The sequence below is a fragment of the Diabrotica undecimpunctata genome, chromosome 6 (genome assembly GCF_040954645.1).
Source record: "Diabrotica undecimpunctata isolate CICGRU chromosome 6, icDiaUnde3, whole genome shotgun sequence".
Lineage (NCBI taxonomy): Eukaryota > Metazoa > Arthropoda > Insecta > Coleoptera > Chrysomelidae > Diabrotica > Diabrotica undecimpunctata.
In genome coordinates, this window is record NC_092808.1 from 96,121,021 (window position 1) to 96,147,211 (window position 26,191).

Sequence of the window (26,191 nt, forward strand, 5' to 3'; positions counted from 1 at the left end):
ACAAAATATATTTTCGGCTCGGTATGGCATACCGCATGTCAGTGGTTAAGGTTTATAAAAGGTACATATTAAAACACCCTCGCCCCATCGGGCTACATGCTATGTATGTATGCATTATGATCACTGGAAAAAACTTTGTATTTTGGTGTTTAATAAAGAATAAAACTGCATATGCAACTGGGCAGTTGCTATCAACAAGTCCTCGTAGACACTTTGTCTCAGAACTAGCAACCTCCAATGTAACTCAAATTGAATTTAACAACATTTAAAGGGTTTTTACCCAAGTATTTAGTGGCTCAAAACATGTACATCCAGATAGCACTAATGATGGAATATTAATTCCGAAAACGTTCTGTGATGTAGCCCGATAGGATGTTTTAATATATACCTTTTAGGAATTTTTAAATACATTTTTTACATTATTATTTGTTTTTACAAATTGTCCAACAATTGCATTTTGACTTGTCTTGTTATGTATACCATGCTTTCCAAATATACGTACAAGGGCATATTTTCACACCACTAAGTTTTATCTAGCCCATTAACTCATTCTTATTTAGAATCTAGTTTCAACCCCCGATCAAGGGTGTCATGCTTTTTGCTTATTATTTTTAAATTAGGGATGGCAATCAATGACAAGTAATGAAAAACACTACTTTACTCAATTATTTTTTAATACAAATCGTCTCCAAAAGTTCCAAAATACATCGTAATAATTTATTTCAATTCACGATCTTTAAAAAATTACATATGTTCTGCTTTTACTTGTTACCTAATTGTATTTTATACCGAATTATATGCCTAGGAATGACGTTCTGTAAAGTGGTTATATGCCATATTTTCTAAATGGGCTGCCGTCCCATCTCCAGTTTGTTGTACAAGATCATAGAATTTTCCACGTTTAAGTAGAAGTAGATATGGATGATCACATTCCACTAAATATCCGCTATCCATAAGTAAAACTTTATCGGTCTGCATAATTGTTTGTAACCGATGAGCTATGGTAATAAGAGTAAAGTTAGCAAACCTCTTCTTAAGAGTACGCTGAATTAGTTCATCAGTTCTAAAAAAAAATCATATTATTTGTTAAACCAATGGGTAATTTTTGAGTTTTTGTTTTTGATAATTAGATAACAAAAGTTTTTTGTTATCTAATTATGAATTTTACCAGTGGTTATGCAGAATTTTATCAAAATTTCTTTTTGGTTATTGATTTTGGTCATATACACTGTACACTTTATTTGGTGTTAAGAGAGAGAAAAGAGAGATAGAGAGATAGAGAGAGAGAGAGAGAGAGAGAGAGATTGAACTGTTGTTTTCTTGATTTGTTAATAGCTAGGTCGTGTGTTGATAGTCATTTTTTAAGGACTTATTTATTTATAGCCAATACAAAAGTTTTTCCTATTTTAAAATAATTCCTGTAAGTATAATAAAGCGAGTAAATTATATATTATGTAATGCATTTCATTCATGATACTAAGGCACCTAAGGAAGAAAATTATAAATTTCAAGCCAATATGCGAAAGGATGGCCTATGTTAGAGTCAACAACAAACTTATTAAACTTATACGCCCCCACAGAAACAAGCAATGCAGACGAAAAAGAAGTTTTTAATGACAGCGTCGAAGAGGAGATAGAAAAAATACCCAAAGAAGATGTCATATTTGTACTAGGAGACCTCAATGCCCGATTGGAAAAGAGGACTTTTTACAACAAATTGCAGGAAAGCATACAATACACGAAAATACGAATGACAATGGGCAAAGGGTTTCATGTAACCTAGCAATAAGAACAAATTTGTTAATAAGCTCAACAAAATTTGAACACCCTAAAATTCATAAGGTAACATGGAGGTCACCAGATCAGAAAACATACAGTCAAATTGATCACATGATGATTAATAAACGAAAACAATCGTCAATAAAAGTATCATCAATAAAAAAAAAAAAAAAACAAAACAAATGATTTATCCTAGATATGTTACTAACTTACTAATACTGGTATTTTCCTTTTAATAACTTCCTCTTTTAATATGGGTAACCAGATCCTACTATACTCTGCCGAGGAATTTGCGACACAATTTATGTACTTTAATTTAAATTTATAATCAATTTAAATCCTCGGCAGAATGTAGTAGGATCTGGTTACCCATATTATTTTTTTTATAAATAACAAACATATAATCGAATTCGATTTCATGTAATCGAATGAACTATCTTACAAGTAAAGTCGTCCCAGGAACGCAACTGAACAATATTGGCAATACCATTTTAAAGTAGTCTAGTTTAAAATGTATAATGTATGTTTGAATTGTCAATATAAATGAGTTAGATAAAATTAAATAATTAGAAGAATTTTTCACCAAGTAACAAAAAACAAAATTTGTTTAATTTACTAATGTTTGTATTTTGAGAACGATTTCCGAAGTGGAAATTTAAACGTCAATAAACTTACTTTAACCTTTAATTGTGGCTTATGCCCATTTAAATAGTAATTACTTTAAAATGCCACACGAAAATAGGTTCAGAACAATATCGATTTTTAAGTTAGTGATCTCATTTAAAAAAAGTAGAGGAACCAATATTGAATCTTGTGGTACTACACATATAATGCTTTTGTGACTATGTAACGTTTCAATCAACCAATTGAACGTGACACCAAGCTCCGCTTGGTACTTGTCCCCCGTACTAAATTATTCCAAAGCGACCTCACTAAATTATAAATATTTTTAGCCGTTGCACTCTATATAAACCGATACAAATTTTTATTCGCTCTTTTCAATCATATCAATACAATCATTCTTAATCAAACTCTAGTCACACAAATTCGTTAGTGTCTTGGCCCGTATACAAGGGTAAGTATCTTTTTCTAGTTTTAGGCCTCTGTTTTTTACTTGTTTTCTTTTGTAAGCAGATACTTTCTTAAACTAAAGCTGAAAAGATTTTATCTTTTATTTTTTTTACTGTATATATGTACCTATATTACCTTATTTTCTTTAATATCTTATTAATAAAATCTTTTACTATAAATTTATTTTTATTAATGCCACGCTGTGATTAGAGATTTTGCTGAGATCGTTTCTCTCCGAATACTCAGCTTTATTTCTAATCAGGCTTTTCTTTTGGAAGAAAACTGATCTTTGTATGAATTTTCTAGCCACTACCGTGGGGAGCAAGAAATAGCCAACTACACTACCGTGGGGAGCAAGCAATAGCCAACCACACTTCTTGGGAAGCAAACAACAGCCAACCAGACTACCTTGGGGAAACAATCAGCAACCACACATACTACCTTAAATCGACTGATGCATCAGAATATAATTTTAAAACCCATTTACCAACCTAACAAGAATGATTGCTACAATCTAGACCAAAGAACCAACAATCACCGACAGCGGCTAACTTCCACAAAGATCGGAACCCTTCCTGGAGAACTGAACGACTCTTTCAGAACGAACTAAAGCTGAGTACTTTTTTTTTATACTTAAATTATTTTATACCAGCAACCGGCAGAATCTTTGAGTCGCAGTTTAAAAATTTATTTTTGTTTCACATTCTTATTTAATAAATATATATACCTTTACTATGACTTCGTAAGTTTTTTTTATTTCCTGTACCTTTCTGGGATTAGTGTGGGGAGAGAATGAACAGGGAACGAACCCAGGGCTGAGCAGTCGGGCAGAGCACCATTCTGATGGATGGAACGGTGGGCGTTTTTCTCTTGAATATCGTTGGGATATTCGAAGAATTTCTCCTCTCGTTTCTTCCAGCAGTGTGGTGTTGCTTAACGCCCTGGTCTTAATAAGATTAAGACGTTACAACTAGAGTTAGTATCATTTGCGCTAACTAGTTGTTTCCTATTCCTCAAGTAAGATTGGACCCAATTCAAAGAATTACCTCGAATTCCGTAGAAATTTAAATTTTTTTATCAAAATGACGTGATTTACACAATCAAAAGCTTTGGCATAGTCACAAACAACAGTGGCAGTGTAAAAGTTATTGTTTAGTGCTTGATAGACCTCATGTAGTACAGAAAACATAGCATCACTGGTACATTTATTAGATAAAAGGCCGAACTGACTTTGTGATAAGATGTTATTTTCAACGAGAAATGACATAAGTCGGACTTTTATAAGTCTCTAAATAATTTTGGATAGGATCGGTAGTAAGGCAATAGGTCTATAGTTGCAGACATTTGATTTTTCACCAACCTTATGAAGAGGAATAAAAATGGAATCTTTAGGCATTCTGGAAATATACATTTTTTAAAGGAATTATTAATTAGTGAGTCAGGACTTCCAACACATTTTTTGGGAGATATAAGAAATTTTTTATGGATAGTACATCAGTACTACAGAAAGATTTGCTTTTAATACTACTGACTGTTTGGATCAGTTCAGATTTATTAACTGGTCTTATAAATAATGAATTCGAGACCTTTTTTGAATTGGGGAGATTGGAAATAGGATCTTGCTAAGGCAAAATAGCTGATGTTATATTTTTACTCAAATTAACGAAGTACTAATTTAGATTTTCAGGGTTTGGAAGAGAAAATTTTTGAGCTGTGTTATTTTTACTTCAAAGATCGTTTATTATGGACCAAGTTTCCTTTGCAATATTTTTAGAGCTTCCATATTAGGGGTAGCATTGTGTATTTGTCTGATTAGAGAATCTATTGTAACTGGTTGAATGACTAATGTCTATGCCATTAAAATAAAATTTGAAAAGAAAAATAATTTGGGCGTAAATGGGTTAAAATAGAAGAAAGTTACTTTTCTTATTATGACATGCTTTTCGTGTTTGCTGATAGGTTTTCTAAGCCTTTCTGGGCATGGTTTTTGCTTCATGGTTGCACCCTTTTCTTCACGATAAATCGGTAGATGGTCGGCTTTCTAATTCCGGTCATCTTTGAACATAAACGATAGTCTTTACAACATTTTTACATTAGAGTGCTTCGAGAACAATTACTTTTACGTTGATACATAAAGCAGATTTAGCTACATGGTTAACCGGAATGAATCCCGAAAGATTTAACACTGCAAAAAAACTATGTACATTTTATTACACGATTTATAATGTTTTCTCGACTACAGAACAAATTATACTGTTTTAGGAATTGTTCTCGGGCGGGCTGCTTGGCAGATTGATTATTAGATAATTGGTATTGTTATTAGGTAACTGATAGCTAGTTTAATATTCCTAAAATATTTGAACATTATTTGTATGTAATTTAGGAGACATTTTTCATAACAAATATTCTTCTTAGACCCTTTTATTCTGCAATAGTCACTTGGTTATTTATTTTTTCACGTATAGGTATGTATTTTAGTAGTGTACAAATTAATATAATTAACTGTACGTTTATAAATAGATACATCTAAGGAATGATATCTATCTATCTATATAGCCCTTGCTGTCCAATTTTGGGCATAGGCCTCCTCTTCCTTCTTCCACGTCTCTCTATTGTAGGCAGTTTGTATCCACGTCGGGCCTGCGTGTTTCTTCAAGTTCTTCAATCTGACCACCTCATTTGTGGCCTTCCTCTTTTATGTTTGTAACTATATGGTCTCCAGTGTATAATCATCTTATTCCATATGTCGTCTTTTTGTCTTATAGTATGTCCAGCGAACTTCCACTTAAGTTTTGCTATCTGCGTTAATACATCGGTCACTTTTGTTTTGTTGCGGATCCAAGTATTTATTTTTTTGTCTGATAGCCTGATGTTCATCATTTGCTTTTCCATGGCTCTTTGGGTCTTTGCTATTTTTCCATGTTTTCCTTTGTAAACGTCCAAGTTTGAGAACCGTAGGTGAGAACAGGAAGTATACATTGGTTGAAGACTCTTGTTTTTTAAATATTGGGGGTATTTTCTATTTTTTAGTATACAGGAAAGTTTTCCGAAGGATACCCAAGCCAACCGTATCCTTCTCTTTATGTCTCCGGTCTGATTTTCTTTATTTAATTTAACTAGTTGTCCCAAATATACATATTCTTTTACTTGTTCTATAGTTGTTTGTGAAATTGTAATTATTAATTCTTCTGGTTGGTTGGTCATAATTTTCGTTTTATTATAATTCATTTGTAGACCTATTTTTGTTGATTTGCTATTTAATTTATCCATCATATTTTGTAATTCTTCCCTTTTATCTGTTATTAATACAATGTCGTCTGCATATCTCAAGTGATTCAAGTATTGGCCATTTATGTTAATACCGTGTTTTTCCCATTGTAATTTCCTCATAACGTCTTCCAAAGCTTGATTGAATAGTTTGGGTGATATAGTGTCATCCTGTCTGACTCCTCGCCGTATCTTAATGGGCTCAGTTTGTTCAACTATTTTGATGAATGTTGTTGCTTGATCATATATATTGGAAATTGAGTCCGTATATCTATAGTCTATTCTCCCATTTTGTAAAGACTTCTTTACTACCCAATGTTTTACCTTATCGAATGCTTTTTCAAAGTCTACAAATGCCATATACATTGGGATTTGATATTCGTTGGCCTTTTCAATTAATATTTTTATCGTAAGCAGATGGTCGCTTGTACTGAATCCTTTTCTAAAACCGGCTTGCTCTCTTGACTGGTAATTATCTAACTTAGTTGTTAATCTGTTTGTTAGTAGTTTAGTTAACAATTTGTACATTACATTCAGTAGCGTTATGGGCCTATAGTTTTTCAGATCTTTTCTATCGCCTTTTTTAAATAGTAATAGTGTTATTTCCTCGTTCCATGTGGTGGGTATTTGTTTTGTGTTCAATATTTTATTCATTAGTACATAAAGGACTTCCACTGTAGTTCCTCCCCCCCATTTTTTAGCATTTCCACAGTTATTCCATCTTTCCCAGGAGATTTGTTATTCTTCATTTCTTTGAGTGCCTTTTTTATTTCATTTTTACTGATTTCTGGTTGTAGGTCAGAGTTAACGTTCTTTATTTTCAGTTGTAGCAGATTACGGATTTCTTGGGTTGGTTTTTGTTCTGTTTTATAGAGATTTGTATAATATTCGTGCGTTATCTGTAAAATTTCTTTTATATTGTTGGTCTCCACTCCTTCTTTGTTCTTTATGCTATTAATTTGTATGTTTCCCAGGTTCTGCTTTAAGTACTTTATGTTTCTATTTTTTTCTCTATCTTTTCTTCCTGTACTCTCCGTTTACACTGCTTGATATTTTTTCTAATAATTTTGTTTATTTCTTTGTATTCCATTTTATTTCTGTCCCCTTGTTCTAGTAATGTTATTCTTGTGTTCATAAGAATCTTTGTTTCCTGGGATATGAAACTTTCTTTTTTTGTTGTTGTCTGTGCTATTTCTTTACCCACTTTCATTAGAGTTTTAGTAAATATCATGTTTATTTCATCGATATGTTTGTGTTCTATATCTTCCTTGGTCGGTAATATTTCCTTTATTTTCTCTTCCTACGTCTGGTTTTCTTGTTTTAGTTTTGCCATGTCTAATTTCTGATTATTTTCCATTTTTTTTCTCGTTTCAAATCTACTATCAATGATCAGTTTGGCTCGGACTAGTCTATGGTCGCTACCAGTTGAGAAGCGATTTAGGGCTGTTACGTCTTTAACCATGGATTTTTGCGTTCAAATAATATAATCAATTTCGTTTTTAGTTTCACCATTGGGACTAATCCATGTCCATTTTCTTTGGGGTTTTTTCTTAAAGAATGTATTCATTGCATATAGTTGCTTCTCCTCCAAGTAATTCATCAATGTGTGTCCTCTACCATTTCTTTTGCCGTATCCCTGGTGTCCTACTTTATCTTCTTCTTTATATAGTTGTTCTCCTATTTTGGCATTGAAGTCCCCGATTATTAGCGTTAATTTTGATTTCTTTTCTTCCATAGCTGTTGTTATGTCTTCGTAGAAATGTTCAATATTTTTATCGTTGTAGGTCCTTATTGGAGCGTACACCTGTATGATTTTTAAGGACTTTCTTTTTAATTTAAGCGTCGTGTATGCTACTCTATCTGATATGCCCTTGGTAGATTGTATGTGTTAAACTACTTTTTTATTTATTATAAATCCTACTCCATTGTTGGTGTTTTCTTCATTACCTTTATAGCATAGCAAATTTCCTGATTTTAACCGTATTTTTTGTTCTCCTTTTCTTCTTAGATACTTTGGATATGCCGATAATATCCCACTGTATTTTAGTCAGTTCTTCTTCTAGTTCGTGGATTTTAGTGTCTTCGTTCATGGAATGACAACTTAATAATAATTTATAAATTTCTCCCTCTCTCTTTCCCTCTCTCACCTTCTCTCTCTCTCTCTCTCTCTCTATCTTTCTATCTTTCTCTCTCTCAATACCAAACAATATTTTTTATTCATGGCCCTCAAGCAAGATCAAAGAACGGTACGTCGAGACAGACATTTTTATCCATACCTATTATGATTAAAAATTGAAACAGCATATAGTATTGGCAAGGTCAGTTACAAGGTAACAGAATGAAGAGGGCAAAATAAACATAACACATAACCACGTTTCCGCTGGGTATAACAGTAACCTAAAATATCTAAGATCATAAATATTGTTTTACCTTTGATCGACGTTAGCTGTAGCTTCATCTAATATAGCTAATCCATTTTTTCTTAGTATAGCTCTGGCTAAACATATTAGTTGTTTCTCTCCTGTACTAAAATTATTTCCACTTGACGTCACCATGGAGTCCAACGATTTTATACAGTCCTTAAGTTCTACCTTAAAAAAATTATATATTCTATACCTGAAAAAATCTTGTACAGATTTTTGAAAGTTTTAAAAGGTATATTAGGGCTAGGTGATGCCAAATCCTTGAAGACGTACAGTTGATATTGCGTTGTTTTTTTTAACAAGCATAGAAAGTGAAAAAATCATTTTGTACCTATAAAACGTTTCTTATAAATTTTAGAGAAAAATGGTTTAAATAAAAGTTCAAGTGTAACAAGAAGAATATACGTGAACACGCCTTAAACTACCAAGTGGCAATTCGACAGTTAAGTTAAATTAATTAAAACGAAGACGAGAACAATGTAGTCATGGCAATGAATTGTATTTTATTTTACAGCATAGTTGGCTTTTGTTTGTAACTACGTATTTTTTGGAGTCAGTGCTTATTTTGTTAATTACACTTTCACATTAATAACAGTTTATTTCCCATCATCTTGCAATTGGCTTCCCAAAGCAATCTCATCAACACAAATATTAGTACCTTTTGTGCGAAGGAAAAAAACTCTTAAACTACCAGATTCAAGAGTGTGTATACTCTTTGCAATTGAATGTCCCTTTAAACTTTTAGTCTGGTTGTGATACTTTTCCAATATTCTGGTTTATTTGTGCTGTATGAATATCAGTTTGGACTATCCCGTGATTTGGATATCGTCTAATGAGAAAGTATAAACTCAGAAGTGCTTCCAAGTTTACAGAAACTTCAGAACTTAGCTCATAATCAACAAACTATTTTTACCATACTGAATCATCTATAACCATGCAACAAGTCGAAGCTGCTGTTCCATGTGCTCCTATAATAATAGCCAAAGAGCAATTTCAAAGTTTAATTGCTAGCATGACACAAGTTGTTGTCCAAAATCAAGCCCAAAGCCCTAATAAAGTGGAAACTTTTCAAATTGTTCTTCCAGATTTTCTGACAATAAAAATAAAGATATGGAAGCATTTATAAGTGCCAGTACGATTTTTAAAGATTGTCTTAACATTTCAGGTGAAAACGCAATAAAAGTTTTGCCGATGTTCTTAGATCATCATGCTGTAACTTAGCAAGGTATTCAATCCACAATCTTTAGTTGAGATGATGTTTTAAAGGCTTTAAGATACTCTTATGGTTTAAATATGTTACCTCATAAAATTTTTAAAGAAATATTTTCCCATGAGTAAGGTGAGAGAAAACCAACAGGTATTTTCGTTAATTCTTGTCACGCTCTCAGTGCTAGGTTGCCAAAACCGCCTGAACAACACATATCTCATCAAATTGATATATTATTATTGTATTACTCAATCATAGAATTAGAAATAGACTTCAGAGAGATCAAATTAATCTTTTGCTGATCTTATAGAAAAAGTAAGAGCAATCGAAGATACTTTTGAAGATAAGCCTAAGATAAAGTTAAAACATTGTTTGGACATAAACCTTCTGGAAATGATGACTGCAAATCTACCAGAGCAAGACCTAATTGTCAGTTTTGCAGTAAGATAAATGTCGTAAATTTGCCGCAAGTCAACAAAGAAATCATTACAGCTCTTCTCAAGTTTCAAATGGATCTAGAGTTACATGCTATGGATGCGGAGCACCTGGATATATAAGGTCCCAATATCCTACTTGTCACAGTTCGAGCAATAAGCCCACTTCTCCAAATTGAGTTACTACCACTCACATTTTAAGTCTAGATGTGCTTTACATATATGTTTGTGCAGTATACCTCATATCTAGACCTTTGATCGAAGTTGATATTATTGAAAGGTATGAGTTAGTATATAATGATTCTGGAGATAGAAATACAATTAAAGGAAATTTTTTGTTTAATAAATTTATCCTTCGAGAAGACTGAGTTAAATACGACTTTAGCAGACGGACATGTACGCTAAGTACTAGCTAGAATTTATTTAACCTAGTGTAGAATATACCTAAATGGTAGTGGTTCTTTGAGGATGATCCCTTACAAACTTTCCTTTTTTTTAAAGGAGCAGATCTAAGATACCTCTTGTGCAATTTTTCAGACTTCAATTAAAGCAGTTAATTTAAACACAACACATTTTACAGTTTTTGAAATGAGTAAAGAAAAAACCTCATGTGATGAATATAGTATGCAGTTAATAGATGATAGTCCAATTTTTCAACTTCCTTATCGTCTTACACCTACTTAGAAAAAAATTCTGCATTATTTATTAGATGAACTTCTAAAAGATGAAATCAGTGAAGAATATGAGTCCCTTTATGTATTCCCAGTGGTGTTAGTTCCAAAACCAGGTAGAAATATGAGACAAAGTTGATTATAGGCATTTGAACAATATTACTGTTCCTATTTAATACCCATTACCTAGAGTTGATGAGTGGATATCACCAGATACCAGTGAAGAAGGTAAAGCATCGTTTATCACTCCTTTTGCTACATATAGCTTTTTGCTTTTTGGATTAAGGACAACAACAGCTACATTTTAACGGCTTATTGAACGTTTCAAATCAGGCTTACCACATATCTTCATGATTGTGTTGTGAATTTATTAAAAGGTTCAATATTTATAACACTTACGGATTTAATTTATTTCTTTATTTATATTAACTTATCTGACAATAATTTATTATATCCGTACGTACAAATTCGCGAGCGCAGGTCTTGAGTATTAACTGTCTCTCCATATAAAAATGTTGTATTTATATACGAAATCCTGATATACTGGAATAGTCGAGAACATCAAGTTGGAGAATTCACCATAATTTGAATCTAGACTTCCACCGAAATTTCTACAATAAAACAGAATAATTAGTCATAAAAGTTAGGCCAGTATATTTATCGTAACATTGCCCCCCTCTTAAAAGATGGTTCCTCCTGGAACCTTGTCGGGACTGGAACCGGAACTGTATGCTGGTATCGGCAACTGGACCCTCTTTTACAACTTCCAGTTGTATAAAAATGACAAGGGACGGTTTTCTCTCCGCACCAGTAACTATGCGGATTGCAACAGACTAACACCTGGACTTCGGTGTCTTTAAAGATCTCCTCCACCATATTTCGGATAACCCTCCAATCTAATTGGCGGCACTCCAACTTTGGCATGGCTAACTTTTGCACGTCGGACTCTAGTACGTGCTCTCTCAATTGAAGTAAGGCTTCCCATACATCTCGGTAGGTAGGTTGGTCACGGGCAGTGTCTTTTGTTACCAGGTAGAAAAGGTAACGTGATGCATCTTGGAGTTTCAAGGTTTTACCGGGAGCTGGCACCTGGCATTGAAGTTCTGCAACTCGACCAAACTTCCTTCGAAAGACGGATGCCAACCCTGGTGCGTCTTTGATACTGGCCGGGATGGTAAGGGCCAGCGAGTAGTCATCGGGGAGCGCGAGTAGATCTTGCTTTTCTTCAGTGGTAACACCATGTCTTGCTTTACCGGTACCTCCATAGGCACCCATGAATTCCTCAAACGTGAGGTCAAACACATCTTGGACTTGGTTTACTTCCACTTCTTCATCTACGTCGTGGTCACCTTCGAAAGATGCCAACCGGTTATGGTGTACTATCATCGGCTTTCCCCTCGGAATCTTGCTTATTCGGTAGATGACATCGTTGATCTTCTCCATGATGAGGTATGGACCTTCCCAAAACTGCTGCAGTTTGGGAGAACAACCTATTCGCTTCTTGGGATTATACAGCCATACTTTGTCGTTCTTCTTAAAGCAACCCTTTTCGGCTTGTGTATCGTACCGTTTCTTCATTCGGTCGCTAGCGATCTGAAGGTGGGAACGGACCAACTCATGTACATCGTCCATTCTTCTTCGTAATTCGATCACATAATCTTCACCTGCTACATCTTCTCCAGGTCGACACCCAAATTCTAGATCACAAGGTAGTCGCATTTCGCGTCCGAATAGGACTTTGGCTGGTGTCTGGCCTGTTGATTCGTTAACAGCAGATCTGTAGGCCATTGTGAAGAACGGAAGGTATTGGTCCCAGTCTCGCTGATGATCGGACACCATCTTTGTCAAATACTTGCCAACTGTCCTATTCATTCGTTCTACCATACCATCCGATTGCGGATGATACGCGGTAGTTCTTGTTTTCTTCATGCCTAGTCTATCACATATTCCTTGGAATAGATCACTTTCGAAGTTCCTGCCTTGATCACTATGGATCTCCAAAGGCACTCCAAATCGGCTGATATATTCTTCGATCAACTTATCTGCAACGGTGGCGGCCTTCTGGTCTGGAAGTGCGTAAATCTCGACCCACTTAGTGAAGTAATCCATTACTACCAACATGTACTTGCCCCCATTTTCACTTTCTGGAAATGGCCCTGCAATGTCCAAAGCTATTCTTTCAAACGGGCTTCCAACATTATATTGTCTCATAGGAGCTCTCCTTTTCCGGTGAGGCCCGTTACTCGTAGCACAAATAGTACATTTCTTACACCAGTCTTTTACGTCGTCGGAACTGTTCATCCAATAAAACCGTTCCCGAATTCGCTGAAGGGTTTTCCTTACACCAAAATGCCCTCCCGATGGACTGTCGTGTAACTGACGAAGTACTTCGGCTATTCTGCTCTTTGGGATCACCAACTGTCTTCTCTTCTCTGAACCGTCATCATTTTCCAGGACTCGTTTAAGCAAGCCATCTTCGATGATAAATGAGTCCCACTGGGCCCAATACGTCTTAACTACTGAGCATAGGTTTGATATTTCCTGCCAAGGTGGTCGACGGTTTTCCTCTTTCCATTTTCGGATTTTCCGTATAACTGGATCTCTCTCTTGTTCTTCCCTTATCTTAGTAGGCGTCCAGTCGTCGTTGACAATCGTCGTTCTTAGCACTGCTGCTTCCTTGGATTCCGTTTTGTTGCAGTGGGGACACTTTGCTGGGCATGGCCTTCTGGAAAGAGAATCAGCGTTTCTGTGGCTAACTCCGGCTCGGTGCTCAATCTTAAAATCGTATTCTTGGAGTCGTTCGATCCACCTGGCTATCTGACCCTCTGGATTCTTAAACTGCATCAACCACTTAAGGGCGGCATGGTCGGTTCGGATTAGAAACTTTCTGCCATAGAGGTATTGATAGAAGTGCTCTACTGATTTAACTACTTCTAGAAGTTCTCTCCTCGTGACGCAATAATTCCGCTCAGGTTTTGAAAGAACTTTACTAAAATATCCGAGGACTCGTTCCTGTCCTCCTTGAATCTGAGACAGCACTCCTCCAATTCCCACATTACTTGCATCTGTATCTAAGATGAACTCTCCTTCTGGCAGTGGATACCCTAAAATTGGTGCTGTTATTAAATGCTTTTTCAAGGTCTCAAAGGCATTTTGGCAGTCTGTATCCCAGCGGTAATCTCTTGCTTCCTCCGTAAGTCGCGTTAATGGCTTAGCGATATCTGCAAACTTCTTAATAAACCTCCGGTAGTAAGTACATAGTCCAAGAAAACTTCTCACTTGATGTTTGTCAGTTGGTTTTGGCCATTCCTTAATGGAATCGATTTTTCCTTTATCCACGGCCACTCCTTCTTTACTGACTATATGACCCAGATAATTGACTTTACCTTGAAATAGCTGGCACTTCTTGGGGTTTAGCATCAATTGGGCAGCTTTAAGTCGATTAAAAACGTTTTCTAAATTCCTCAAATGATCTTCGAATGTCTCCCCCAAGACGATTATGTCATCTAAATAAACCAGGCATGTTTTCCAAGATAACCCTCTCAACACATTTTCCATAAGCCTCTCAAATGTCGCAGGAGCATTACAAAGTCCAAATGGCATAACGTTGAATTGCCACAATCCAGATCCTGTGGTGAAGGCTGTCTTTTCTTTATCGACTGGGTCCATTTCTACCTGCCAGTATCCAGACTTCAAATCTAAAGTAGAAAACAATTTACTTCCAGCCAATGTGTCCAATGTGTCATCGATCCGAGGCAGAGGATAACTATCTTTCTTGGTAACGTTGTTCAGCAAACGGTAATCCACACAGAACCTCGTCGTTCCGTCTTTCTTCTTAACCAGGACCACCGGAGAGACCCATGGACTCGTAGAAGGTTCTATCACCCCGTCTTTCTTCATTTCCTGAACAATCGTTTCAGCTTCCGCTCTCTTCGCCTGTGGTAATCGTCGAGCTGTTTGACGAATTGGCTTAGCATTACCAGTATCAATTTTATGCTTAACAACGGTAGTTCTTCCCGTCTTTCCTCCTTTCGGTACGAAAATATCACGATACTGCCGAAGAAATTCCCTTAATTTCCTTTTCTCCATCTGATTTAGAGACTGTCCTGCAACTGCAACCATTTGGTCGAATTTGTCGTTGGAATTATCAGATGTTGTCGCCTGACGGATTATGGATGTCACAGGTACACAAGTTCCTACCTTTGTCTCTTTCTTGATGGTCACTGGGTAGTCGTTGACATTGATAAGTCTCACAGGAATTTCTTTAGCCGAAGTCACCAATTCCTTTCCAATTATGATTCCACGGCCAACCTCATCGTCGTGGTTCCAAGGCTCCATCATAACAGGTCTCCCTTCGTCCACAATTCCCTGTAGCCGCGCTACTATGATCGTTTCGCTTCTCGCAGGCACGACTGTATCTTCTTTAATGGCTGCTTGCACAGTGTTGTCATTATGTGGATGGAGAAATACCTCCTCGTTGCCAACTTTGATTACCTTATTCTTAAAATCCAATTGGAATCCATGCATATTCATTACGTCCATTCCTAATATAACATCCTCTTCGATGTCAGCAACTATAACAGTATGGACAAACTTTTCTGCTCCAATTCCCAATTGTACCTGGATTTCTCCATGAATGTTGGCATTTTCACCTGTAGCGGTCCGAAGTCGCAACCTCGTTGGTAACAGTTTCTTTCGGCTGTTTATAACTGTTGGACGTATAATGGTTCTGGTCGCTCCGGTATCCACCAACAACGTATGTCTTTTACCATTTATTTCTCCATCTACATATACACTATCTTCACGACATTTCAAAGAAGCTATTAGTATAAGAGGGTCTTTGGAAAAGTTCCGGGTCGAAGCTGCTCCCCTAAAGCCAACTCGTTCTGGTTTTCCTGATGGTGAGTTTCTTGATTTTATGGTCTTCGTTTTCTTATATGTCATGCTTTTCATCATATTAACGAGCTGGTCAAGTTTATCTTCATCTCCTTCCTCTTTTACAGTCCTAACTTTACTGTACCCACCAGAGGCCTGCGTAGCTGACTCGTATTCGAGGGCGGCGGATAAGACATCAACCAGCGTCTTGTGACGAGCTAATCGTAGTGTTCTCTGCATTTCATGATCACGAAGACCATCAATAAACGTTTGAACGGCCAATTTTTCCATCATGTCTTCGGGAGCTGTTGGATAAGCATATCGTACTAATCTGGCAATATCTACCTCATATTCTTGAAGAGCCTCATCTTTCTTCTGTCTACGATTTTTAAGCTGCGACTGATATACATGCTCCAAATGTTCGTGGCCATATCGCATATTTAACCTCTTCTTCAGTTGTTCGAAATCATCGGTCTCCTCTACTGCTATGGTCTGAAGCACATCTAAGGCATCTCCTCGAAGAGCGATAGTCAGGTTTACCGCCTTTTCTTTTTCAGACCATCCATTTGCTCTTGCGGCTGATTCGAACTGTTTCATGTAGTTGTTCCATGATGATTTTCCGTCGAAAGTTGGGACTTTAACATGAATAGAACCTCCACTTCCTTCAAATTTCGGCCGTGTCTCCAACTTACATTTCGTCTCGTCTTCTTTTATCTCCACTGTAATCGGATTGTTACCTCTCTCTGCTGTCCCTGTTTCTTCCATCTTCCTTTCCATCTCTTTAATCTTTTCTTCGAAGGCTAACATATCGGCAGCAACTTGGTTTTTTAACGAAGATATTCTATCGTCCAGGGCAGACATCTCAGAAGTGACTTTGCTTTCTAAAGAAGCGATGTCGCCGGAAACTTTCGAAATATCGCCAGAGACTTTGTTCTCTAATTTCGAAATCGACGAGATGACAGCATCATGTTTGTCTTCAAATATATAAGTCTCTGGATCTAGTCCTTCTTCTAGCAAAGCGTTCTTTAGTCGTTGGACTAACTCAGCCTTTTTTCCGGTAAAAGCTAATTCTCTGTCTTCTAGATGTCTTCTTAAAGTAGTCACTGTCAGCTCATAAATCGTCGTCATTTTCACAATTTATTTTATATTCACTTGTATTATTATTATAAGTCTAATTTATGTTCGATCTCACTCTGACACCATTTGTTGTGAATTTATTAAAAGGTTCAATATTTATAACACTTACGGATTTAATTTATTTCTTTATTTATATTAACTTATCTGACAATAATTTATTATATCCGTACGTACAAATTCGCGAGCGCGGGTCTTGAGTATTAACTGTCTCTCCATATAAAAATGTTGTATTTATATACGAAATCCTGATATACTGGAATAGTCGAGAACATCAAGTTGGAGAATTCACCATAATTTGAATCTAGACTTCCACCGAAATTTCTACAATAAAACAGAATAATTAGTCATAAAAGTTAGGCCAGTATATTTATCGTAACAATTGCTTATTTCAATCACCTCATAATAATGTCTCTTACTTTTGAAAGTATTCAAAAGCTTTGAAAGCCTCCTCAAGTATTTGAATGAATTTCTAAAAGACTAAAAATTTTTAAACTTCACGTTATTAGTGCCAAATGTGTTTTCAGCACCTATAATTTATAATATTATTAAGGTATATAATAATATATAAAATATATTAGGTTAATCAAGATGGTTTTACCCCTCGCCCAGATAAGGTAGCTGCAATTAAGGACATGCGTGCTTTTCAAAATGTAACACAGGTTGGTTCCGAAGAGTTGTGCCAAATTTTGCAGAAATATCCAGATCTTTGCTAACTCACTCGCAAGAGATCTACTTGGGAATAGGATTCCTCACAAGAAAATGCCTTCACCTAATTGAAACGGCTATTGACTCACTTCCCTATACTGTGTCAGGATGACCCTACGAAGCCATTTATCATTAGAATTGACGCTAGTTCATACGCATTAGGAGCAGCTTTACTTCAGGGGAGGGTAGCGAAGAAAGATCAGTAGAATATGCAAGTTGTTTACTTACTGTTTCTAAGAAGAATTACCATACAACAGAACGTGTATACATAGAGTCATCCCCTGTCATTGTTAAGAGTGGTCACCAGCCCTTATGCTGACTTATATTATTAATTAGTCTCCATCAGGAAGACTTACTAGATGGGCTTTGTTGTTACAACCATATGATATAGAAACTTAATATGTTCCAGGAAAACAGAATTCCATAGCAGATACTTTATCTCGCCCGAATTATCATCAACTTTTCAAGGAAGATTCATGTAATATTTGTTTTGTGACTGTTAACTTGCCTACATAAATTCGTGAAAAACAGTTATCTGACACAGATGTGGCCTCTATCATTAATCATTAAGTCTTTTGAGACTCCTAAGAGTTGCGCTGTTGAAATCAAAAGATGGAGTAAAAGAGGATATATTATGAGGAATGGCATCCTACATCGTTATTCCCCTAACCATAATGGAGAGGAAGCTCAGCAAGTTGTGCCAAAATGTTCCATCAAGGAAGTATTACAAGAAAAATTTAATAAAATCCTTTATAAAAGTTATATAATTAATTATATACCTTTTATAAAGAATTTTAATAAATTTTTTGTGATACATGGTATACAGCCAGCTACAGGAATTTAGTTTCCTTGTAAGTATTATAAGAAACTTACGATTCACATCTCTCCGCTGGCCATTATGGTGTAGAGCGCACTTTACAGAAAATTATACCACGATACTTTTGGATAGGTATGCGCAAAGATGTAACCGATTATGTGTCAAAATGTATCGAGTGTCAAAGATACAAAGCAACTAATCTCAAACCCGCTGGATTATTTTAAACTATTGGTGGATTTTTATTGTTAAAGATACCTCTACTAAATGGACGGAGATATTTTCCCTAAGGATGTAACTGTTGAATCCTACGCCAGATGCCTCATTGATGCCATTCGTCAGTGATGCCATACAACGTGTAGCTTAGGTATAAGGATTTAATCAGAGTCTGATTCCCGTTTATCACCCTACTGCAAATCTTGTTGAATGCAAGAACAGTGACCAGAAAACCCAATTGGCTCTATTGACCTCAATTGACCATATTAGCTGGAAAGAAAAGCTACCCTGTGTTCGTTTTGCTATGATGTTTGTCAGTCTACTGGTTTCACACCTGCTTATCTTACCTTTGAACGGGAAATACGTACCCCAGATGATGTTGAACCTTATTTTCGAGCTATAATTGAAAGTGATAACTTTGTACCTTATATTACGCCTTTCTGATACCTTACCTGTACCTTATATTACGTTTACTTGCTGATACCTTAAATCAAGCCAGAGAAAACCATGAGAGATCAGACATTCCAAATATCAGATTTAGTGTTGGCGAAGATCCATGTATTGAGCAAAGCTAAAGCGGGTATAGCTTCAAAGGTTGCACACCGCAGAGATGGACCTTATATAATTTCCAGAGTTCTAAGTCCTACTTCATATGAAATAGTAAATCCAGATACTCTATCTGTGCCCTTAGGTATTTACCATGTGTCTGCTTTAACTATATATATCGTCACTGATTCTGATGCGCCTCTTCAAAGAGCGGAGCATCCCATTCGACGTTGCGGACGTCTCAGACAGATTCCATCCACAGTCAAGGGTCTGAACTCAGTACCAACTGCAGATCCACTCCGTCAGACTACCCACTTCCAATCCAGACATTCTGAAGAATAATAATAGTGCATCCTATACACCGGTTTCAGAAGTGCGTCGTTCTTCGCGAGTGTCCCGTCCAAAATGCCACTTTTTAGACCTGTAAATTCTTCTTGCTTGTTTATTGTATCACACCCGGGTCAGTTTAAAGGGGAATACGTACCAAGGAGAATATAACGGGTGTTTTTTTTAGAGGTATAGAACTTTAAAGTGGAATAAAACAAAGATTATTTTTTATATGAACAGGAAATTAACTTTATTTAAAAGATAATTTTTTGACATTATATTTTAAATATGATTTCTGGCATATGACCACCAAGGCTGGCTCTGACGTAGTCTAATCTGGAGGTCCAATTTTCGACGACTTTTTCCACTATTTGTGGCCGTATATCGGCAATAACGCGGCGAATGTTGTCCTCCAGTTCGTCAATCGTTTCAGGCTTATTGGCATAGACTAGCGACTTCACATAACCCCACAGAAAATAGTCTAACGGTGTTAATTCGCACGACCTTAGAGGCCAATTCACGGGTCCTAAACGCGAGATTATGCGGTTACCAAACGTTTCCCTCAATAAATCCATTGTGGCACGAGCTGTGTGACATGTTGCGCCGTCTTGCTGAAACCACAGCTCCTGCACATTATGGATATTCAATTCAGGAATAAAAAAGTCAGTAATCATGGCTCTATAGCGGTCACCATTGACTGTAACGTGCTGGCCAGCATTGTTTTTGAAGAAGTACGGACCAATGATGCCACCAGCCCACAAAGCACACCAAACAGTCAATTTTTCTGGATATAGTGGTTTCTCAACATACACTTGAGGATTATCTTCACTCCAAATACGGCAGTTTTGTTTGTTGACGTACCCATTTAACCAAAAGTGAGCTTCGTCGCTAAACAAAATTCGCTTATGAAAGTCGGGATCAACGGCAATTTCGTTTTGGGCCCATTCACCGAATCTACGCCTTGCTAGGTGATCGTGTGGCTTCAATTCCTGCACAAGTTGAATTTTGTAAGCACGCAAACCAAGATATTTTCGCAAAATCTTCCATAAAGTGGATGGACACATATCCAACTGCTGTGCACGATGGCGTCTAGACTGATTCGGGTCTTCCTCTATACTACGCTCAACAGCAGCAACAACATCTTCTGTACGCACTGTACGACGTCTCTGTGGATGCGTATTATCATTAAGAGTAAACGTGATGCGAAAACGTTTAACAGTTGATCGAATTAATTGCTCTGATGGGCGATTATGTATACCATAAAATGGACGTAGTGCGCGATACGTATTCCGAACAGAACTATGATTTTCAAAATAAATTTTCACAATTTGAAAGCGTTGTTCAGGCGTCAGTCTATTCATATTGAAATGTCAAACTAAAGTAAATAATAATCACCTGACAGCTGTCAAAATGGCCGCCCCTTAAAAACGTGTTGCCAACTTCTATTTCTATATCTCTAAAAAAAACACCCGTTATGTGAACCCGCTTTAAACTATAAAAAAAATTCCAAGTGACAGTTCGACAGTTAAGTTAACTAATTAAAAAGAAGACGTGAACAGTGTAGTCATGGCCATGGATTGTATTTTATTTTACCGCATAGTCGGCTTTTGTTTGTAATTATGCATTTTTTTTAATCAGTACTCATTTTGCTAATTACACACTCACATTAAATAACAGTTTATTTTCCAATAACTTACATTAGTTAAATTATTTCATAAAAAGTTTACTATTTTACTAGAGGAATTTTACTATTATTTCGAAGAAATATTTAAATTTTATTGATTAATGTATATTATTTATATAAATTTATAATCATTTTTAATTCTTGTAAAGAACAGAAAGACTGGTTCCAAAATTTGTTTAACCATTTTTTCACAGAGTGTAAAAACTTCGAAAAAAATAAGTCGTTTCAAATTTTAATTTAAATAAACATATTTGAAGTATTAAGTTATAATTTGTATTATACATTTATATAAATAATATACATTAATTAATAAAATTTAAATATTTCGTACGAAATAATAGTAAAATTCAATAATTTTTTTATGGAAACCATTAATTTATTTTTCCGGTATTTTTCGAATTTTCTGAGAGGTAAAAGTAGACCAGTTCTTATTATTTTCTCGAGCTATCCCAGTTTAAATAAAATGAATATTCGGGGTATCCTAGAAGGCGAGATATTGCAAATTTTCCAGAGCGCTTCAATTTAATTTCCATTCGATAACAAAGGAGATCGGAAAGTTTTTCCCGCCCACTTTAACGTGGCGGTATTTTACAAATACGATCACTTTAACGGCTTATAACTTTTTATACCTTTTCTGTATATGCCATGTATATGTTATCTTGGTTCCTATTGCTAATAGAAGGCTTTTTTAAAGACGCTTTTGAAATGATCTCGGTCAATATTTATGTATTTTAATTTTGAAACTAGCAAATTAAAAAACTTTTTGATATCTACAACTTTTATTTAAATTGTTTTTCTCTGAAACGTTTTATAGGTAAAAAATGATTTTTTCACTTGATTATGATTGTAAAAAGAAACAAAGCAAAATCAGCTGTACGTCTTCAAGGATTTATCATCAACTTCTTCTTAGTGTGCCGTCTCCCTATGGAGGTTGGCAATCATAATGGCTATTTTTAATTTTGAACTTGCTGCTCTAAACAAATTAATCGATCTGCATTGATACCAATCAGGTAGATTCTTCAACCATGTGTTATGCCTTCGGCCAACTGATCTTTTTTCTTGAATCTTTCCCTGTATTATGAGTCTCAAAATTTCATATTTTGGTCCCCCCATCACATGGCCTAGGTATTCCAGTTTCCTGCTTTGTATAGTGGTGATTAGTTCTATTTCTTTACTAACCCTCTCCAGTACTTCTTTATTTGTAATTCTATCAGTACATGGTATTTTTAATACTCTGCGGTATAACCAGAGTTCGAAAGCCTCGATTCTTTTTAAATTGCATTTTTTTAATGCCCAGCTCCATATAATAATATTGAAAATATATAACAGCGAATGGTACGTAGTCTGATCTACAAATTTAGATTTTTGCACGTTAGGAGTGACTTCATTCGTAGAAATGTTAATCTGGCAATCTCTATTCGCCTGTTTATTTGTGCAGTATGATCATTGGTTTCATTGATCAAAGTTCCCAAGTAGTAATATGTTTCTACTTGTTCTATCACGTTACCATTAATTGTCAATAGGTGATGTATATTTTGTGGTCTTTTTGTAATTAGCATGTACTTCGTTTTTTTTTGCATCAACTATGATATGATATTTACAGTGCATCAACTATGATATTTATAGCTATCAACTAGCCTCCATATATTTTAAAATATTCAAAAACCTGTATGTAAATGAATTTTGTAAATTTCATGTAAAATTACATGAACATTTTGTAAAGGAGTTGTATTTACAAGTCGTTATTAAAGTTAAGTTTATTAAATAACTTATTCGACTTTTCAAGTAGTTTCCAGAAAAATTGTTACAGTATTTTTAGCTAATGTCCTTAATTTAGTATAGTGTGAAATATGCTATATGGATTTTAAGTGATAGATTCGACCGTTACTTGATTCAAATTCATTTTATGTAACAATAAAACACCGAAAACTTTGTTTTCAAAACTTCCACAAAATTTATTATAAAATCTTATCACTACAGATGTTTCGGCATTTCTTAAGTGATCTATTTTTGGTATGCGTTTACACTTTTATTTCTTTAGTCTTTAACGAAACAGGTTGAGGAGGGGAGAACTATTTGTCCCAAGTTGGTCATTCAGAATTATGTCTGTGTTTTTTTAATTTGTTAATTTTTATAGATTCTAATAAAGATTCTTAAGTTATCTTTGTTATAATCTTTGGAAATTAACAAATTAAAAAACACAGACATAATTCTGAATGACCAACTTGAGACAAACAGTTCTCCCCTCCTCAACTTATTTAGTTAAAGACTATTAATGTAAACACATACCAAAAATAGATCACTTGAGAAAGGCGCTCTACCGAAACAGCTGTAGCGATAAGATTTTATAATAAATTTTGTGAAAGTTTTGAAAACAAAGTTTTCAATGTTTTATTGTTACATAATATGTAACAATAAAATGATATAACAGTAAAATCCATATATTATATGGATTTTACTTTCTTTATTATTTTTAGGTTTGTTTTAGGACATCTTAATATTAACAAAAAACCAAATCTCAGTCGTTTAATATAAATTCATTACGAAAAGACCTAGTTGTTTGATGATTTTTCATTTAAATATCTAATATAATATTGTCTCATTATAAAGTATCCTCAAGAGATACACATTGTAGATACTGCTAGAAGTTATTTAATATGATCTATTCTTAAAGTTCTTAAAAATCTTGTTATGAGAAACTTATTCTATTCTCTTATACCTCCTCAATGATTGTCCATAAATTATCATCTGTGAACTCTCCTAACGGATCTAAATTATATCTCACAGTATTGGTAAATAAAACAGGATCCTGTGGTATTATGGATACACGTTTTCTTAATATTTCCAATGGTATGGTCCTTGTATCCACTCCATTTATTAGTACTGATCCACTAAATTCGGAAAGTCGAAGTAAAACATTAATCAAAGAAGATTTGCCTGCCCCTGTTCTTCCAACGACCCCGACCTAAAACAGTAGTTGAGTTAGTAAGTCTGTTGACTACAGATTTCTTCTAATTTGTTTTGTCTTGAAAAAATATTAAACATGATTAAAAATGAATCGCCAAAATGTTTGTACTGGTATCACTTTAGAACGACTGCACCAAATTAGATAATTATTTTTTTGTTGTGTTTGTTATTATCAGGAGAAGGTTTGTATAAAAGATAATTTTCAATAAATTGTACGGAAAGACCTTAAAAACAGTTTTTTGTCATTTTAAATCACAATCTAACTAATAGATTGCGCCAAACTGTGACAAAATAAACAGGGAGTTATTGAAGACGTATTTTATTTAATAAAAGCACCTTTATTTTTTACATATTATATGTAAATAAAATATACGCTTTGCTGTGCTTTAATAAAATAAACGCCGCCTGTTTAAATTAAATAAAAACCAGAGAACTCTTATTTACTACTATCGGTTCACAGCGTTCTCCGACGCCTTCCGACTCCTAACCGCCATTCTTCTCTATTTAACCATAGGCCTGGAGGGATTTCTCTTTCCTCTAGTTCTTTTTCAATTCCCTCTCTCCAGCTTCTTCTCGGCCTTCCTCTTTTTCTTCTTCCTTGTGGTGTCCACGTCAAAATCTGTTTCGGAATCCTGTCATCTGGCATTCTCTGTACATGGCCGTACCATATTAACTGTTTTGTTTTTATGTCATCAACTACTGTATGCTTGACTTCCATCATTTCTCGTATTCTCTCATTTGGTATCCGATCTCTTCTTGATTTACCTGCTGCTCTTCTCCAGAAGTCCATTTCTGTAACAGTTTCTCTGTTCTTTGTTTCATTGGCCAAACTTCACTGCCATATGTGATTACACTTTTAAGTATGGTGTTGTATATGAGTTGTTTGTTCGCTTTAAATATTGTTTGGTCCCACAGAATGCCGTTCATCATGGATATGGCTTTTCTACCCTGTATGTTTCTGTCTTTTATAGCAGCATCGAGTGTTCCATCTTGAGTTATCTTCATACCCAGGTACTTGTATTCATCACAGTGTCTAATTTCTACCCCATCGTCCAATATAATGGACTGCTTTGTCCCTCCAATACACATGGTTTTAGTTTTCTTAATGTTGACTTCGAGACTCCATTTGTTATATTCTTCTATTAGCTTCCGAGTCATGTAACTCAAGTCGTCATGATCCTGAGCAATCAGTATTTGGTCATCAGCGAAACATAAGGTGTACAGTGTAGTCTCGTCGTTGAGGGGGATTCACATGCCATTACATTTTCTTTTCCATAGCTTGAGTGCTTGTTCCAGATAAATTTTGAAAAGAGTAGGCGAAATACAGCAACCCTGCTTTAGTCCTTTTGTGACCTTAAATCCCTCAGATATCCTTGATCCAGTTTTAATTTTTGCAGTCGTTCCATTATACAGACTTTGGACTGCTTTGATAAGACCATGCTTAATGTTGGTTTGCTGTAGGGTTGACCATAGTTTACTGAGGGGTACACTGTCATATGCTTTTTGTAAGTCTATGTACACCAGGTGAACTTCTTTACTGACGGCTCTTTTTTTCTCAATAACTTGCGCAATAGAGTACAAGTGTACTCTACTGTGGATCGCCCAGCTCTAAAACCAGCTTGCTCCTCTGCTTCGTAATCTCTATAGTCATTTTCGATTTTGTTCTTAATAAGTTTCCCATACATCAGAACTCTTATTTAAAGATCCTTATTTTGACGTAATCTGCCAAATGACTTATATTTATTTAGATGTTTGATTAAATTTGTTGTATTGTTTTATGTAATGGATATTGTTTTTAGTATTATACTCCAGTCGTCAGAGGCAAAAGTGCCACTGAACCTCTAAAAATCATACGAACAGGCTGAATTTTGTCAAATGGAAAAAAATCGATTTACCAAGAATCAGTACGCTATAGAAAAAAATGTTTCAAATAAAAAATGTAGCTAACATAATTCTAAACAAAAACGTTTGGTAGCATTTTTATGTAGAATGAACCGTTCTCTCAGAAACAACGATTTAAGCGATCGGCGATTTTGAATGTTAATTAAGCGCGTGAAATTAATGTTCA

The 26,191-nt window shown here is 35.3% G+C and overlaps 1 protein-coding gene across 2 annotated transcripts in view; it reads right to left on the reverse strand.

Moving 5' to 3' along the window:
• Positions 1–662: 662 nt before the first annotated feature.
• The window catches only part of LOC140443597 (ATP-binding cassette sub-family C member 4-like), a 116,833-nt gene continuing 91,304 nt past the window's right edge, over positions 663–26,191 (reverse strand). Inside the window, exons 13-15 of one of the 2 annotated variants that reach the window (XM_072534946.1) lie at positions 23,876–24,121; positions 8,548–8,708; positions 663–1,063 (exon numbers count right to left, since the gene is read on the reverse strand). In XM_072534946.1, the coding sequence (XP_072391047.1) occupies positions 802–1,063; positions 8,548–8,708; positions 23,876–24,121 (669 nt within the window). In that variant the 3' untranslated portion in view covers positions 663–801. Of the gene's footprint in view, positions 1,064–8,547; positions 8,709–23,875; positions 24,122–26,191 lie in introns of those variants that run through there. The other variant, XM_072534947.1, reaches the window with a different exon arrangement.